Consider the following 17,531-nt stretch of genomic DNA (forward strand, 5'->3'; position numbering starts at 1 on the left):
CAGAATAAACATTTATACATCTCATTGTTATATAAAAATCAACATTTAATTAAAACCGAAAGTAAATTTTGCGTTCTGTCCAACCAATACGAGACCTGATCCCGGCTCTGCGTGGAGCGCTTGTCAAGCCGGTATCCAAACGGTGTACATGCTTTCGACTAGATATCTACTCGAGCATTATATTCTCATGTCCCGCGTATTAGGTTACCCGCGTATCAGCTGTCTGCAAACGCTCGTTTTAAAGACATTTATTTGTACCAAGATGCACAGTGTGTTGTTTCCCCAAGTGTTTTTTTTAATTCTATATAATGTACAATTTAAATATTTGAATTTGGACATGAGGATATAATGGAGATAATTCTAGGAGATAATTCTATTTTCTATTGATTTACACCGGAAAAGTCACGGTAAGGTTCATTTAATAATGATTTATAAAGGTTCTATTATACAAGGGTTATCGTGTTTACATTTTGGAGTCTGCAATCTTTACTTTATCGAGACTTGATGGTATACGGTATTTTTTCATATATGTAAAAATTGTTTGAAAACCATTTTTATCGTTGTAATAGATGTACCATTCGTGTTTAAATATTAAAATAGTTTTGGTAGAGTGTTTACAGGGGCGTATCACGTTGGGGGACAGGATCTGACCCCCAAGCGTCTATGATTGTATCCTTATTTGAAATACCATAAGGCATTGCCACTCATAATGGGTCAGTATTGATATCGATAAACAAATTTAGTGATATTTGTGGGGTCTCAGTTTTTACATTTGTTGTAAAAAGTAAAACGATTTACCTTTAGTTTGTTTCAGAGGGGACTATATTTAAAATGATGACTTTTTAACTATTCAAAGGAACGTTTACTATCAATGTTTATTTACGTCTCTATCCGTTTACAGAATCGAAGGACGTTTAAAATTAAACACCTACACAAATGGTTAGGGTTGACTAGATAGGGAAAGACATAAGTCGGGCAACGGTATCAAATGACTGTATATTTATTGTTATAAATATTAATTGTTATAAAATACATCATAACGTGTCTATGTAAACAATCACAAAATAAATATCTATTATAAATTGATATCAATTATAAAGCAATAATTCTTACCTAAACGAAAACGAAACTACAGTAATTCCATGTCAATGTAAATTTTTTATAGATATAAATAAATTAGAAAAAATTACAAATGAAAACCCATTATTTTGTGATGTCATAATATGATAATAAACTCCGCCTACTGTATAGTGTTACCTTTGATATATGGTTTGAGTACAAGGAAGTTAGTTACGCTCTAGATTTTTAAAAATCTATTTTAGGAAAATAAATAAGGTTACTATCGTTCGTGTTTTTTTTTTAAAAATATTTTACATAACGACTTAGATAACGTTATATCATTGTTTTATCGGAATAATTAAACGTTTACAAGCAATAAGGCGTATATTGATTAGGTAAGTCTTCTAGATTGTTTTTAGAAGTTTCGTTCTTTAGCTAAAATAACAATCAGATGATGATGTTTAAAATGTTCATAATTGTCTTTGATGATGATAAGGTTAAAATGTTCATAATTGTCTTAGATGATGATAATGCTAAAATGTTACATACTTGTATTTGATGCATAAAATATCCTTCTTAGTACACTTATAGCAAGTAGCCCTAACCTATTTTTATGCACAATTTAGGTGTATCTTAAAGCATTACTATGATATTTTGTCCACTAGTGTCAGTTCATAATATACATCGAACTAAAATTTCCCATTTAACAGTACAATTAAACTTTCAGTAAAAATCACCCCATGGTATTGCCATATTATCAAATGTAGATTACACTTGGCTTGATTGTTAAAATGATTCTTGGTAATGAAATTTATGAAAACTATTTATACCTTATGCCCTAATATTTGTTAGTTTAATTTATTCTTACTTGTTGTAGCTTTGTTGATTGAAACTGTCACTCTTCTCTTCTGATGATCATTAAGCTGCTCTGTCATATGTTGATCATCTAAGTCACTCTGTCAGTTGATAAATAGTCTTAAAATTCACAGTGAAATAATTATTAATACATTATTACAATATTTTTTATAAGTTTATATGTATAAGCTTGTCCTTGAACTAAGATGTTTAAAACCTTTAATCATAGAATACCATATAAGCCTTACATTAAAACACATGTAATTAGATACTGCGATAAAGTGTACGAAAATATCGGCAAACATATATTTTGGTTCATTTAGAATTCCGGTGAAATTCTGGATAAATTGAAAATTAAGAACTATCAAGCTTCAACTGTCAGTACATACGATTTTTCTACTACACTGCCACATAATTTAATTAATGATAAACTAATTTCCTTTATTCAGAAAACCTTTGCATGGGAAAAAGTTACATTTCTTGCATGTAACTCTCAAAAAGCCTTCTTTACAAACTGTTTTGTAAAACAGTATACTATGTGGACCTGTGACGAAGTTTGTAGAGCACTCTCTTTTCTTTTAGACAATATTCATGTCAGGTTTGGTTATACCCTATTCAAACAAATCATAGGAATTCCTATGGGTACTAATTGTGCACCCCTGGTCGCCGATTTGTTTTTATATTGCTATGAAATAGATTTTATGTTGAGTCTCTCAGCAAACACACAACAAGATGTTATATCAGCATTTAATAACACTTCCAGATACCTTGATGACATTTTTAATTTAGATAATTCTTATTTTGATCAAATGGTGTCTAATATTTATCCTACTAAGCTAAAACTTAATAAAACAAATTCTTGAAATTTAACTACATCATTTTTGGATCTTCATATCACTATCAAAAACAATTCTATTCACACGAAAATCTATGATAAAAGAGATGACTTTGATTTTAGTATAGTAAATTATCCTTATTTGGCTGGAGACGTACCGCATGCAACATCTTACGGGGTTTATTAATCTCAGTTAATTATATTCGCTAGGGCTTGTAGCAACGTGAAGGATATTAACCAGCGAAATATTTTCATTACCAGTAAGCTACACAAACAGGGCTACCGCTATTATAAATTATGTAAATATTTTACAAAATTTTACAATCGTAACTTTGATTTAATTTCAAAATTCAATAGTGATCAAAAAACACTTCTGCGACAAGGGATTTACCAGCCTGGTTTTTACGGGGATGTTGTTTACAAACTTCGTAAGATCTTGGGTCATTGTAATTTTTCTCTTGTGTTTACTAAAATTATTAAACGTTTTATTAAAATGGGTTATGGCCCCGCTATTTTAAGACATACAGCATGCTTAGCGTTCAACCCATTTACAGTTGGACGCTGCGCTTTCCTCTTTTGATCACATCTGATGGACCAAGTGGGAGACTCTATGATAGACAGTTCTTAAAGCCCTTTAGGGCTGAATTGCCTGAATTGCCTTAATGTTCGTCTTCTGTTCGTCTTCTGTCTTGCTTCGTCGGGCCCTTGTAGGCGATCTCCTTGTTACTCTGTCTTTAAGACATTGAGTGCTTTTGTTATGGTCATTGGGTTTACTTTTATATGTTTCTACATGATCATTTTGGTGTTTTACTTATTTAACCTTTTGTAACCATAACAACTGTTAGAATTTCACTTGGCGGGGATTCATTTTATTTACACTGTCTTGTTTATAGAAACATGGTGGGGCTAAGAGCGAGGTTTGGTTTAAACTCCCCAGCAGTATTTATGCTGCTGACCGTTCCAAGGCGGCGCCCCTCTGTGTTCCTCAGATGTATGTCTATGTTGTTTCATACTGTTTTGGTGACACTTGTGTCCCTTGTTATTTTCTCATCTACGGTGAGCATCTTCCCCTTTGCCCCTAGTTTTACTTATTTTATTTATTCCCTCCCTTCCCCGGGTCTCCTGTCCCTTTCCCCTGTGCCCTTTGACTTTATCGCATATATTTCAATCATTTATTTGTTTTTTTTTAGTTCCTTATCAGAAACTAATTATTTGTGGTTTTGGTGGTTGGTCTGCCCGTGCCCTTGTGCCCTGTCCTGTTTTTGTTTGGGGGTCCTCCTGGACTCTTTGCCACTGGCTCTTGTTGCTGGGTCGGGTGGTAGTTGCGTTCATTGAACGCCGCCTTTCCTTGTTGATCTTGTTTATCATATTTTACATAAAAGATGCAGTTTTTTTGATGTAAGGAATATTCTTCAAATTTTGTGTGCTTCTGCAAATGTCAAAACATACTATATAATATACTTATCAAAATATTTTACCTACATCTATATTGTAAGAAAAAATCAACATCTTAATATATGTAGCACATAATTTTACTTTTCAATATATGTTTTTCAATCACATAAAGTTAACATGAAACTTTGTGTTGTCTAAAGGTGGAAGGTAATTTCCTCATACTTGATAAGTCATTAAACTGAAATTGCAATCATACCTTTTGTCCTAATATGTACTTATTCAATTTTTACTTACTTGCCGCCATGTTGTTAAAAATTGTCAATCTTCCCTTTGCTAGTCAACAAAACTGCTCTCTGAGTGATTACATAGTATTAATTTTCGCTAAAAAAACAAATAAACAAAATTATTGCCATATCATCATCTTTAATCAGATATGTATATGTTTTGTATGTGAATCTTTGTCCTTTATAACCTTGGACAATGTAACTTCTTAGTACAATATTTGCCTTAATATGATATTGCAATGTCTTCATGATTGACTTATTAAAATCAATTTTCATGAAAATGACAGTGTATTATTATTTTGCTCACATTTGAAAACTTTTCTCCAATATGTTAGTCATCAAAGTTACTCTGTCAATTGATAAACATTCTTGAAATTCCCAGTTGAAATGATCATAAGTATATTATTTCCATAAATTTTATTTACAAGTTTATATGTACAAGCTTGTTATTGAACTAAGATGCTAAAATCCTATATTTAATAGAACACCATATTAGCCTTGCATGAATGACTATCAGAGATAGCATGCTTGTTTTTGATGCAAGAAATATATGTCAAATTTTTGATCTTATTATGTTTACAAATATATAATATTACAATATTTTTTTCCTTACCTTCACACCTCACTTTGAATGAAATATTTTACTTGTTTAACAAATTGCTTCAATTAAATAAAGTTAACAATAATTACTTTCTGCCTAAATTTGGAAGGTAAATTTCTCATAGTTTGTAAGTCATTTAAATAGAATTGCGACACTATATGAACTAATAATTTTTGCCTTAACATGTATCAATTCAAATTATTCTTAAGTGTAGCCTTGTTGCTAGAAACTGTGACTCTTTCTATCTGCTGATCAACAAAACTGCTCTGTTGAGTAATTACATATTGTCAAAGATTTCTATTGAAAACACCTCTGTAATGTTATCAACAATTTCACTATTATTTGACAGGCAGCATTAATATGTAAATCCTTGTTTTTTAAGAAATTTGTCAATTAACACAAGTCAGCCATCATATTTGTATGTGTGAAGTTTTAACCTTTTAGTATGTTCTAAACATTATGATGCTTACTTAAAAGGAAAAAAATCTAAATAACCAAATATCATCTTGTTTAAGCTTTTGATAGATATATCAAAACTATTTTGTCTTTTTTAATATAAAAACGGCTGCAAGTCAAGCATTAAAGCATCCAAACAAAGTACATTCATTACTTCACGCATCTCACTCTATAAATGATATGAAAGTTTAAAATTTCTTTTATAGTTGCCTTATCTGAAAGTCGAAATCATTTTTACCTGTATCACTGTTTATTTGTTGACTTGTCTTCATAAATGCTCTTCCAGCTAATTGTCAGTTTATGCACATTCTCAAACTTCTTAGATGAAATTATCATCATTCAGTTACTATTATTATTATTATTATTATGAAATAACAAAATTTAAATGCCTGCATGTTTGTCATCAAAATTACAGAATACCTCTTATAAATTAAGGAAATATGTATCAACTTATAACATAAATAAGACAATTATTTAGTTAAATAAAATTATTTTTTTAAAACTTATACCTAATTGTATTAATATACTGAAATTATCATCATGCAAATACTATTATCATTATTATTAAATAACAAAATTTAAATGCTTACATGTTTGCTATAAATATACAGAATACCTCTTACAAAATTAAGATATATGTAACAACTTATATCATCAGTTATACCTAAACATATTTAGATAACTTTTTTTATATCTTAAATACTTTTACCTATTTTACTACTTCAAAGTATGAAAAATAAAAGATCTAATGAAAAAATTCATACAAAGCTACCAAATTAAAACAGTATGAAAATAATCCATATTGTACAGATATGCTTAAAATAATCTACTTCAATGAATTTCGTCTTATGATAATGGATAACCCTATGTTATCACTCTTTTATAACATACAAAATGCAAACCTTTTTAGTTACTCTTCTCTTTAACTCTTCTCTCTATTCTGTCAATGGTAAAGTCTTTCTCTTGTCATACTTCTTGGGTCTTTTTTCAGGTCGAAGCTTTCTCACTCGAACATACATTCAGCCCTGACATCACACAATGAATATTGACCTCTCTTCCTGTCGAGTGAGAGTGGATTTGTTTGGTCCATATCAATTACGTTCTTCTGGCTGTAAATTGCTATCTTGGTTTGATCTTATCGTTTGGTTAGCAATGCTCTTAGCAATGGCAGGTGACGTTCACAAAAATCCAGGTCCTGCAGATATACCTAACACCCCTGATATAACAAAAACTCACAACGCATTAATATCACATCTTACAGTAGTCCACTACAATATTCAGAGCATATCAAATAAGACTCGCATTACTGAACTTAACCAATTTGACATCCTTGCTTTTACAGAAACATGACTCGACCAATCTACATATACAGATGAACTCCGTTTTTATAATTATCATACACCTTTCAGAAAGGACCGTAGTGTTGATAGACATGGTGTGGAATATTAGTATACATAAAAGAATATCTTACAACTTCTCGTCGCAATGACCTTGAACCCATTGGTATTGAGTGTGTTTGGGTAAAAGTCCTATCAATTTTGTGTTTTGGTAGAAGTCCGTATCAAAAACAAGTCTCTTCTCTTTGGCGTATTTTATCGCCCTCCCAATTCTAATGCATCTGTCTTATCATAAATTGATGAATCTATAATTCTGGCTTTTGATTCTGGTATAAAAGACATAATCATCACAGGCGATTTCAACCTGGACTTTTGCAAACCTCAGACGATGAAAAAAGATAGAAGATATTTCAGTTAAATTTGGCCTGAACCAAGTCATATGTGAGCATACACACTTCACAGAGCATTCTCAGAATCAAAGAGGTCATCTACTTATCGTGACTAACCTCCATGCCAAATATGAAGAATGTGGGTTAAAGGAATCTTAATTTATTGGGCGGACAAGGAAAAACCGACGAACAGTCCGACGGCCAGACGCCCGGACGGACAAGCTGATTCCAGTATAACCCCCTTACAACTTTGTTGTGCAGGGGTATAATAAATGCATATATTTTAATGATTACCTATAATGCGTTTGGAAATTGTTTTAGAAGAATAATTCGACAAAACAATTGTAATTTCAATCACTAACTGCCTTTACTACAAGCAAAATATTCCTGAAAGTTTGGCAAATACATTTTCTTTGGATGCTACGTTTTTGTTGCCATGAATTTAAGCCAATAAGATCTATACTGAAAATAATTACTCTGTTTTGATTGTATACTCATTTGAAATCTCTCATAATGAGTCAGTATTAATATCGGTACAAATTTTAGTGACATTTGTGTTGTCACAGTTTTTACATTTATTGTAAAAAGCAAAGAGATGTTTTGAGAGGGGTCTATATTTAAAATGTTGACTATTTAACATTGTTCATTTACGGATACACTTTTATTCTCTATCCGTATAAATAACCGAAGGACGTTTAAAAAAATAAACACCTGCACTAATTGTTAAGGTTGACAAGATAGGGAAAGTACGGAAACGTATAGTGACCACCCCTATATGATATATATCAAATGACATTTTTTATAGTTTTATAATATGTTTGTAATAAGTAAATATGATTTGAGGAAAGAAATACATATTTAAAAAGATGTAAGTGTATTAGTTTTTCATTTTGTCAGCAAGTTAAAAGTAGTTAATCTTGCATTATAAGATAAAAAACGTACGATAGATTACGAAAAAATACGTATTATATATGATTTACAACATAACTTGATTTAATTGCTTCCTTTGTATATTGCGTGGGATTTTTCTGTCCTCATTATCAAATATAAACTTTAAATGTAATAAAAAACCTCAAAAATATATACTTAATACATATAAATGAACAGAAAAAAACTCACATAAATTTTAATTGAGCAATATTAACAGCAGATTGAGTAAAAAATATACATTCAATATAAAATAACAATAGAAATATTGGTCAAATATATATCATGTGTTAAATAAATTGTCTAAAATTCTGTTTTACTAACATTCAAAGGCGGTAGATATTACTAGATACATATTTCAGATCAAGTTAGTTTGTAAAAATTGGTTAGGTATATAATATGTATTAAATAAATTGTCAAAAAATCTGTTTTAACTAACATATAGAGGTGGTCGCTATACGTTTCCGTAGGAAAGACATATGTCAGAATACTGTATATTTATTGTTTAAGTTTAATCACGGGTCCATAAATTTGAATTGTAATAAACTTTATCGTAACAAGCACAACATAAATACATGTATCTATAAGCAATTGATATCATTTATAAACAATAATTCTTACCTGATCCTATTAGATATACCGAAACAAAAATAAATGTACAGGAATTCCATGTCTATGTCATAATTATATAGATATAATTTAAAAAAAATACAAATGAAGTCATGCTAATTCGAGAGTGAAAGATAAAGCTTAGGCCTATTTCTGTTTTGAAAAAAAAAATAGAAATGTTTCTATCTAGTAGGATCTAAGTATTTTGTGATGTCAATCATAATAAACTCCGCCAACTAGATTTACAAGGAAGTTAATAACTATTGATTTTTTAAATCTATATTAAGAATATAAACTAAGTTACAATTGTGCACCGTTTTCTTTTATGTCTGTTTTTTTTTCTAAATGGGTTAGGTACGGTTTCATCATTGTTTGATTATTTTTGAGTATCGGAATAAACATTTACAAGCAACAGGGCTGATAGTTGATTAGGTAAGTTTTTGATAAACATCTGATAACGTACCTGCATATAGAAACTACGGAAACGTATAGCGACCACCCCTATATGTTAGTTAAAACCGAATTTTTGACAATTTATTTATTACATATTATATACCTAACCAATTTTTACAAACTTACTTGATCTGAAATATGTATCTAGTAATATCTATCGCCTCTGAATGATAGTAAAACAGAATTTTAGACAATTTATTTAACATATGATATCTATTTGACCAATATTTTAATTGTTATTTGATATTGAATATATATTTTTTACTCAATCTGCTGTTAATATTTCTGAATTAAAATTTATGTGAGTTTTTTTTCTGTTCATTTATATGTATTAGTTATATATATTTTGAGGTGTTTTTATTATAATATAACATATTTTACAGTTTATATTTGATAATGAGGACAGAACAATCCCACGCAATATATAAAGGAAGCAATTTAAACAAGTTATGTTGTAAATCATATATAATACGTATTTTTTCGTAATCTATCGTACGTTTTTTATCTTATAATGCAAGATAAACTGCTTTTAACTTTCTGACATAATGAAAAAATAATACACTTACATCTTTTTAAATATGTATTTCTTTCCTCAAATCATATTTACATATAACAAACATACTATTATACTATAAAAAATGTCATTTGATATATATCATATAGGGGTGGTCGCTATACGTTTCAGTAGAATCAGTTTTAAGATGCATAAATTCGTAAAGTGCCATGTGACATGTAAAGCTGAATTTATTACTTCTATTACCATATTCAAAAGGAAATTGCTTGTGGGTCTGTTATTTTGCTTATTTTGTAGCATTCTAGCTAGGTTATATGATATAGGCGGATTATACATTCTTATTCAGTCTTATTCTAGCTTATATATTACTTATTGTTCATATTTAACACGAGGCGTTTTTGTTTTTCCTTCGCTATGTTTCATTTGCCGCTGGATTTGGTTATTGCTCAAATGCTTTCACAATTACTTGTATTTTAACTTGTATATATTTGACAGTGTGAATTCGATATAACATAACCAAGTACGGTTAACTTATCATAAATATGATTACGTTAAATAAAATTATTTAAATAGTGCTTACTTAACTGTAATAATTGATAGTAAAATTACTCGGGTATTTCCCAATTGAAATAGTACTTCTTTTTTAACAGGATGTTGAATAAATAGATCAGTAACATTATTTGTAAAACAAAACTAACGTAAATATGGTAACGTTAAATAAAGTGATTTAAAAAGTGCTAACTTAACTTTAATAATTCATAGTAAAATTACTAGGGTATTTTTAAATTGAAATAGGACACCGTTTTAAACAGGGTGCTAAATAAATAGATCAATAACGTTATTTGTAAAACAAAAGTAGCATTTTGGCACCGCAACAAGTCAATACAATTGAACAATGACTAAACTACTAACTGATATGTTTGAAAGATCAGGTTTAATATTGTCATTTGTTTAGGATTATCACCAATGAAAACTGCGTCTAAAGGTGGGAATCTTAGTATAATGAAGCAGAACTAGTGCATAATACGTTAGCATAGCATACATAATTAAGCACACACAATTAGAAATAATGATCTCTAGTTGTTATCTACGTTTGTTTTTATTGAACAAAAAACTAAACTTTGAAACAATTTTAAAGTATTTACCTAACACTTGGGGTAAGGAGATCATTTTTAGCATTGTGACGGCCTCTTTTTATTTGATGGTACTTTCAAGGGCATTTAAAGACCTCGAATTTAATTTTGAAATGAACTTGATTGTTTCATTGGTCATTAGTTGTTTTAAGGTTTTATAGAAAGCATAAATACCAAAGGGTTGAGCGTATAGCGCTACGATACTTCTTTAATAAGAATCGACTTTGTAATATAACTATTTCATGTATACCGGTATCATGCTTATATCATGTCGTTGATGTTAGCATATACATTTTATATGCATCACATACTAGATATGTTATGATGGATAAGAATTGACTTTTTAATAGACCTATTTTATGTAAACCATGCTATATCATGTCATTGATGTTATGTAACTGCTGATTGTATTATTACAGTGTACTGATGGGAATATTGCCTTTGTATGAATAAAGTTTATTTAAGCGAGGTGAAATAATGCGATACGGAATACAGTAAACTTCATTTATAGCGAACACGGTTATAGCGAACTTCCGGTTATAAGGAACAATTTATTTTGGTCCGAATTTTGCCCTTCTTTATTTAATATAAAAATATATGGTAACAGCGAACACGGTTATAAGGAACTCATTTCTAAGTACCAATTTAGTTAAAAGTACAGAAAATTTCCCTTTTATAACGAACTCCAAAATATCGTCTCGCATTTTCAACTTTTGTTTTCATTGGCACGAATTAAAACTCGGCCGAATGTACCGTTTATTGTTGTACATCTATCAAAATGAATTGTAAAGCAGTATGTAATAGTTTTCTATTTAGGATATTTTTAGTCCGAGTTCTTGTCAACAAGATGAAACGGTTAATGGAATTTTAACTTGCAAGTCTTGATCTATAGATAAATTAAATAATGAACAAAGTTAAAAAAAAGATAAATGAAAAAATAAAAAAGCGAATAAAACAAAAGCCAAATGTGTTATTTACTATAATTGTAGATGGGCAGCATTTGTTGTAAATGTAAGAAGATCAAGAACAATGATGCATCCACAGAAAATATTGGACATGGATCCAATGCTCAAAATCAACATAATGATCCAAATGGACACAATGGTCAAAATGGGCACAATAGTCAAAATGGACACAATGGTCAAAATGGACACAGTGGTCGACATGGACACAGTGGTCGACATGGACACAGTGGTCGACATGGACGGAATGCTCAATATGGTCATACAGAACTGAGAGGTCAGACTAATAGGTGAACTCGCAGTGAACAAACAAAAATAGAACCTAATAATAAAATACTGTATTAAAGTATCTATCATAACTACTTTGGAATAATGTATGATTTCTTGTCTTACTTAGCCCAAACTTCTTATTAACATTCTTTTGCGTCTTCCGTAATCTTTACAAGCTTTATATTAAAACTCACTTTCTAGGATCACTTTAATGTAATGGTTTGCTATTTAAAGAACATTTAGTTCCTCCCTGAAGTATTCAAAATGTCAGCCTTCTGAACAAAATCATAGTACTCCTCAGTAAATTTGGTTCATAAAAGTATCTTTCCTATACAACATTCTTAAGTTACTGTCTAAAATAATCAAGCGATGTAAACTTAAGCTAGATATCTTGTATGGTATACTGGTATACGTTTTAAATTTTAAAGATATATTAAAAAAATAATCTAAAATTTTGTATCTTCTCATTAGATGAAGGCATTGATGGAGCTCATGTCGGTTCAGAAAACTCATCGAGATGGGCAAATACTACTACGTCAAGCAATCAACATAGTGAACCGGACAGTCTTTTCAAATGCAAGTGGAGACTTGGGAATAATGGCATATTCTTAACCGACAAAATTACAAAAGCACCTGATCAAAAAAGAGAATATAACAATGGTAAGGAGTACACCACTTTTGTAAATTAGATTTCGTTTTTACTGTGTTAACGTTTTTCTTACAGTACTCAGAAAACCCGAGGACAAGTGCGCATGATCAACATCATTTTGGTTTTACCTATCCCTTATTGTTGTATGCATGATAATGCATTGTTTTCTTACAATTTGAACTAAACCTGAGAAGATCTGGTTTCTCTTCCTTTCTAAAAAATAGACTGAAGAAGCCAAAAAAATGCATAAAATCTTGTCATAGAATTTTCATTTTCAAATTTGATACGAGACAAACATTATTTGAACTTTTTGTTATGTCAATAAGTTTTAGTTCCTTCCTGGCAAGAGCATGATTTATTCTTGCTTAAAGAGTCTTTAAGGGTTTACATACTCTTAAAAAAGTAATAAAAAAGGCTTTTCTTGTCAGAAATTGCAAGCGGTGGTGTTCATGATGAGCTACATGACCTGGTTGATCACTGCCGAATCTGGACTAAAATTATAAACCTGACCTTATCCCAAGGTCGCTTGATTTGCTAATCAAAGTAGATAAGATAAACAGCTCTATAACAAAATCTGCACCAATGCAAATTTCTAAAACTGGAATCATTTTTACCGATCGGAATGAACTAAATTCAGTGAATTCCAAGTATTTGATTAGAATAACTGCAAAGCTGTGACCGCAACTTTTTCAGGAAAAATTTAGGATATAGACATTTAACAAACGGCGTGGTGTTTCGAATGTCACAATAAGGAAATGTAGTGATTTTTATGTCTTGTTTCATTCTCTTAGATATTGGAAATCGTAGACAAATATTTAAAAGTAACTACACTCCTATCACTCCGTCTGTTGGACCCAAGCGATGCTCAATGCCTGCAGGAAACTTTATTGATTGCAGAGGAGATAGTAACGGCAGACGATTCATATATATTATCAAAGAGTGGGAAGAGTGGTCGCACAGTGTTTGTCAAATACGGTTTCCCCCGAACGGCACGGCAACAGGATTTAGAGTTGGCTCAAGATATATAATGACTGCTCGTCACGTCGTGTCTACAATCCACCAGAATATTCAAGGTATTTTTTTCTTCTTTATGTATAGTTGATATAAAATTAATTTGTATTGCCCAGCAATTTTGTCCAGACACTCTGCATTAAGAATATTACCCTATAGTCGGTAAATTCCATAAAATTATTATCTACTTGCAAGTCGATATGAATGTAGATATCCAATTCAAGGTGCAGTACGTGAAGTGCTTGCACACTTGGTTCAAGCGAGAAAATCGGTTGCAAACTTGACAAAATGGCTGCCGAGTCATGAATATTTACAACACTCGCAAGTATTTTCCTAAGGTAAGTGGGTTGTTTTTGTATGCTATTTTGAATTTCTTTAATGTGCCACTTCCTTAAAGCAATGATAATATCACTCGAATTAAGGTCTCAGCTTCAAAACTTCTGATATTACGAAGTAATTGACAATATATCTTCAATAACTTCGTAATATTAGAAGTTTTGAAGCTGAGACCTAAAACCGAGTGTACCTTTATCATTGCTTTAAGGTAGGAATATTAAAGAATTTCAGAATAACATACAAACCCACTTACCTGATGAAAATACGTGCGGGTGTTGTAAATATTCATGACTCGGTAGCCATTTTGTCAAGTTGCAACCAATTTTATCGCTTGAAGTAAGTGTGCCTACACAACAAACAAACACATTTTCTTTTTATTTTATGCTTAAAAACAAGTTAAAACGAAATTTCCATAATATTAACGTTAATATCAAAATCTATTTTCCCCATTGAGAGCCCCATTTAGTCGGAATTTCTCATTTAATTCAAGAAGTTTTAGCTGAAAAATTAGTTCGACAATCAACGTTTAATGACGGTGATATAATTCATTTAATTAAAAAATATGAATGATGGCTTGTTTTAATAAAAAAACAATATTTGTAGGAGAAAAAGTTCAGCCATCCATCCATATTTCCGTTACTTACTGCGAATTTATATTAGACCTGGCTTTGTTAAATGTAAATGTTAAATGTAAGCGGCAGCCATTTTTTAAAGTTGTGTATTTCACGGGAGGAAAATAAGTGTGTTTGATTCAGAGGGATAACATTTGGATTTGTTAGTCATACACATTTTAAAAAGAAAGAATTTTTTTTTGAGGATTGTATCAGACAAAAAATAAGTGTTGACGGATGTGAACTTATTCAAAAAGCAGCAAGGGAAATGGAAAACTTCAAAGGCTGGCTCAGGAACGCTGGGTTGTTTACTTATTCTACGGGGATGGCTGTCATTGCTTTTCAAGTTTTCATAAAGCATACGGCAGTTATTGCTCGTAGGATACTTAAATTTGCCCAAATGTCATCAAGAGCAGTTTTGCATGTGGAGGGAATGTATTTTTCAGACTGTAAAAATGAAACAAAAAAAAATAGAGAAGAAATTTGGTGATTGGAATTTGAATGAATAGAAGTAAGTTTTCTTCTGTTTATTACTTTAAGTTATTTATCAATTTCAGCTTTGCTTTTCTTTAAACAGCCTGTCACTGTCAGAATTGTCAGGAAATTAAAATTGAGGTACCACATGGGGAAAAATCTTAAAAAAGTAGTTTCGTCATTGAAAAGTGGGAAATTATATTTTGATGATTTTCACTGTAAAGTATCAAATATAATTTTCACGGATAAATCAGTAATCCACTGAAAAGCATAAAATAAATCGATATATTCGTTAGATACAATGTACTACTGTGCCAGTGTTTATCCAAGTGAATGAAGTGCCAGGTCAATATTGTTGGACAATAACGTTAGAAATATTTGATGAATTTGTTACTAAGTCGGTCGATGCTGACCTTGTCTTTTCCAAATGTAAACTTAATCTTAATTCATCTAACTAAGAAACTATGTGAATATGCATGCGCATTTATAAGCCTGACAAGTGAGTATTCTATTATATGCATAAAAATCATGTCATAGAATTTTCATTTTCAAATTTGATACGAGACAAACATTATTTGAACTTTTTGTTACGTCAATTAGTTTTAGTTCGATCCTGGCATATGACATATTTTAATTTTATATTTTCTTATTCATTTTTGTATTAAAGGATCAAGAGAACATACTGACGACTCTGGAAACCTGGTTGTAGAATCATTGACACGCCGGAACGTATTTTGCTTGTTTAATTATTACAAAGAAGATCCGTTTGCAAACAATTGCTTAAAATTCTTTTTCAAAGCTGTTGTTAAATTCCTTGACGAAAATACAGATACCGTTGTTATAGAACTAGCAGATGATCCCGAAGGTAACCAAATGCCTCCACCATTTGAGTTATTCAGTGACCAAAGGTTAGTATCTGAATTCACTCTGATTGGACATAATGGCGGTGCTATGGAATACAATCCAGTGGATCAAGTTATTGACAGAGACAGTACAACCACATTCAGTGATATTCAATGGGTTAAAAATCATAGTTTACAACAATCCCGTCTAATTTACGAATTTCCACCACACAGCGTGTTATTAAACAAGCAAAGAATTTTGTTTCATTGTAGATTTAGCAAAGGGGCATCTGGAACACCAGGTATAATTGTTCAAGAAGATGGTCGCGCGGTTGTGGTGACAATGCTGTTATGTGGATACCCCGACTGGTATTATGATATGAGGGTGGAGGAAAGCATTCGGTCTGATTGGCCACGAGAGTACTGTATAGAACAAGGTGCAGATATGATTTCTGTTGGTAAAAATATGGCTGCTCGTAATCCTAATCTCTATCAAGATATATTTTGCAGGCATTTACCTGACCCACTGTTATGATATACAAATATAGTGATGAGATTGTTTTATGTTTATCTTTTGCATCAAAAGATCATCAATTAAGGCCTACACCACATTAAGAAGAAGTAAAAAGAAAGGTAGGAGATATCTGATAATTTAATTGAGTCAAGATAAAATAACCGTGATAATGTTGTAATAATTATTGGTGTAACTGTTTTTATATCATATCACATATACATACATGTATATTTAGCCACATGATTATAATTATGTACATGCCAAACTTGTTTTAAGAAAATGCAAACTACATGTATATAAATATCAAATAACAAATCTAATTATTAATAGCGTATCATAAATTATGATGGTAGTAAAGTAACTGCGATATTCCAAGGACTTTTTATTCAATTAAAACTATTGTTGTTCTATATAACTACAAAAGTATTTGATCAATCACGATACCTTTAGAAAGATATTTTGCGTCGCATTTGCGAATTATTGACGGTCCTTTTCCGACAGCAATAACATGTTGTTTTTGTATTTATTATCAGAATTCCATAAAAAGTTTGCATAGTAATATTATCTCCTGCCTTTCCATGAAATTGTTGTAAACCTGGAACTAATATCTACATTAATCACACACCCGCGCCGATTTTGCGACTCCGTAAATTATATTGCCGTGCATATTTTTTGACGTGACGTCATTAGCGTTATTCAAACATATTGTAAAGACGCGATAAATGTTAGCGTTGTACTACAGGCGCGTCAATGAAAATAGACTCTTATTTCACTTTAAACGGTCTTTATTTTGGGTATGTGATAAATAAAATATTAAATTGGTGTAAGTTCATTTCTGAATTCATTGCACTCTTTGAATAAAATAATATTATGCTCGCCAGAGGCTCGCATAATATAATTTTATAAAACTCGTGCAATAAATTTAGTATTGAACTTACACTCATTCAATATCCTCTATTTATCACATAAACCGCGGCGCAAGAGTGTAACAAAGCCATTTTATAAAAACGATATT

At 30.9% G+C, this 17,531-nt stretch overlaps 1 protein-coding gene across 1 annotated transcript; it reads left to right on the plus strand.

Annotated features, from left to right (window-relative positions):
- Window positions 1-12,554: 12,554 nt before the first annotated feature.
- On the plus strand, window positions 12,555-16,559 carry LOC132735829 (uncharacterized). Its single transcript, XM_060722834.1, has 3 exons — window positions 12,555-12,739; window positions 13,520-13,801; window positions 15,828-16,559. Exons 2-3 carry the CDS (start codon window positions 13,597-13,599, stop codon window positions 16,535-16,537), a joined length of 915 nt encoding a protein of 304 aa, XP_060578817.1. The 5' UTR covers window positions 12,555-12,739; window positions 13,520-13,596; the 3' UTR covers window positions 16,538-16,559.
- Window positions 16,560-17,531: the final 972 nt, after the last annotated feature.

This window comes from Ruditapes philippinarum, unplaced genomic scaffold (genome assembly GCF_026571515.1).
Source record: "Ruditapes philippinarum isolate M1 unplaced genomic scaffold, ASM2657151v2 ctg5013_1_1_1_1, whole genome shotgun sequence".
Classification (NCBI taxonomy): Eukaryota; Metazoa; Mollusca; class Bivalvia; order Venerida; family Veneridae; genus Ruditapes; species Ruditapes philippinarum.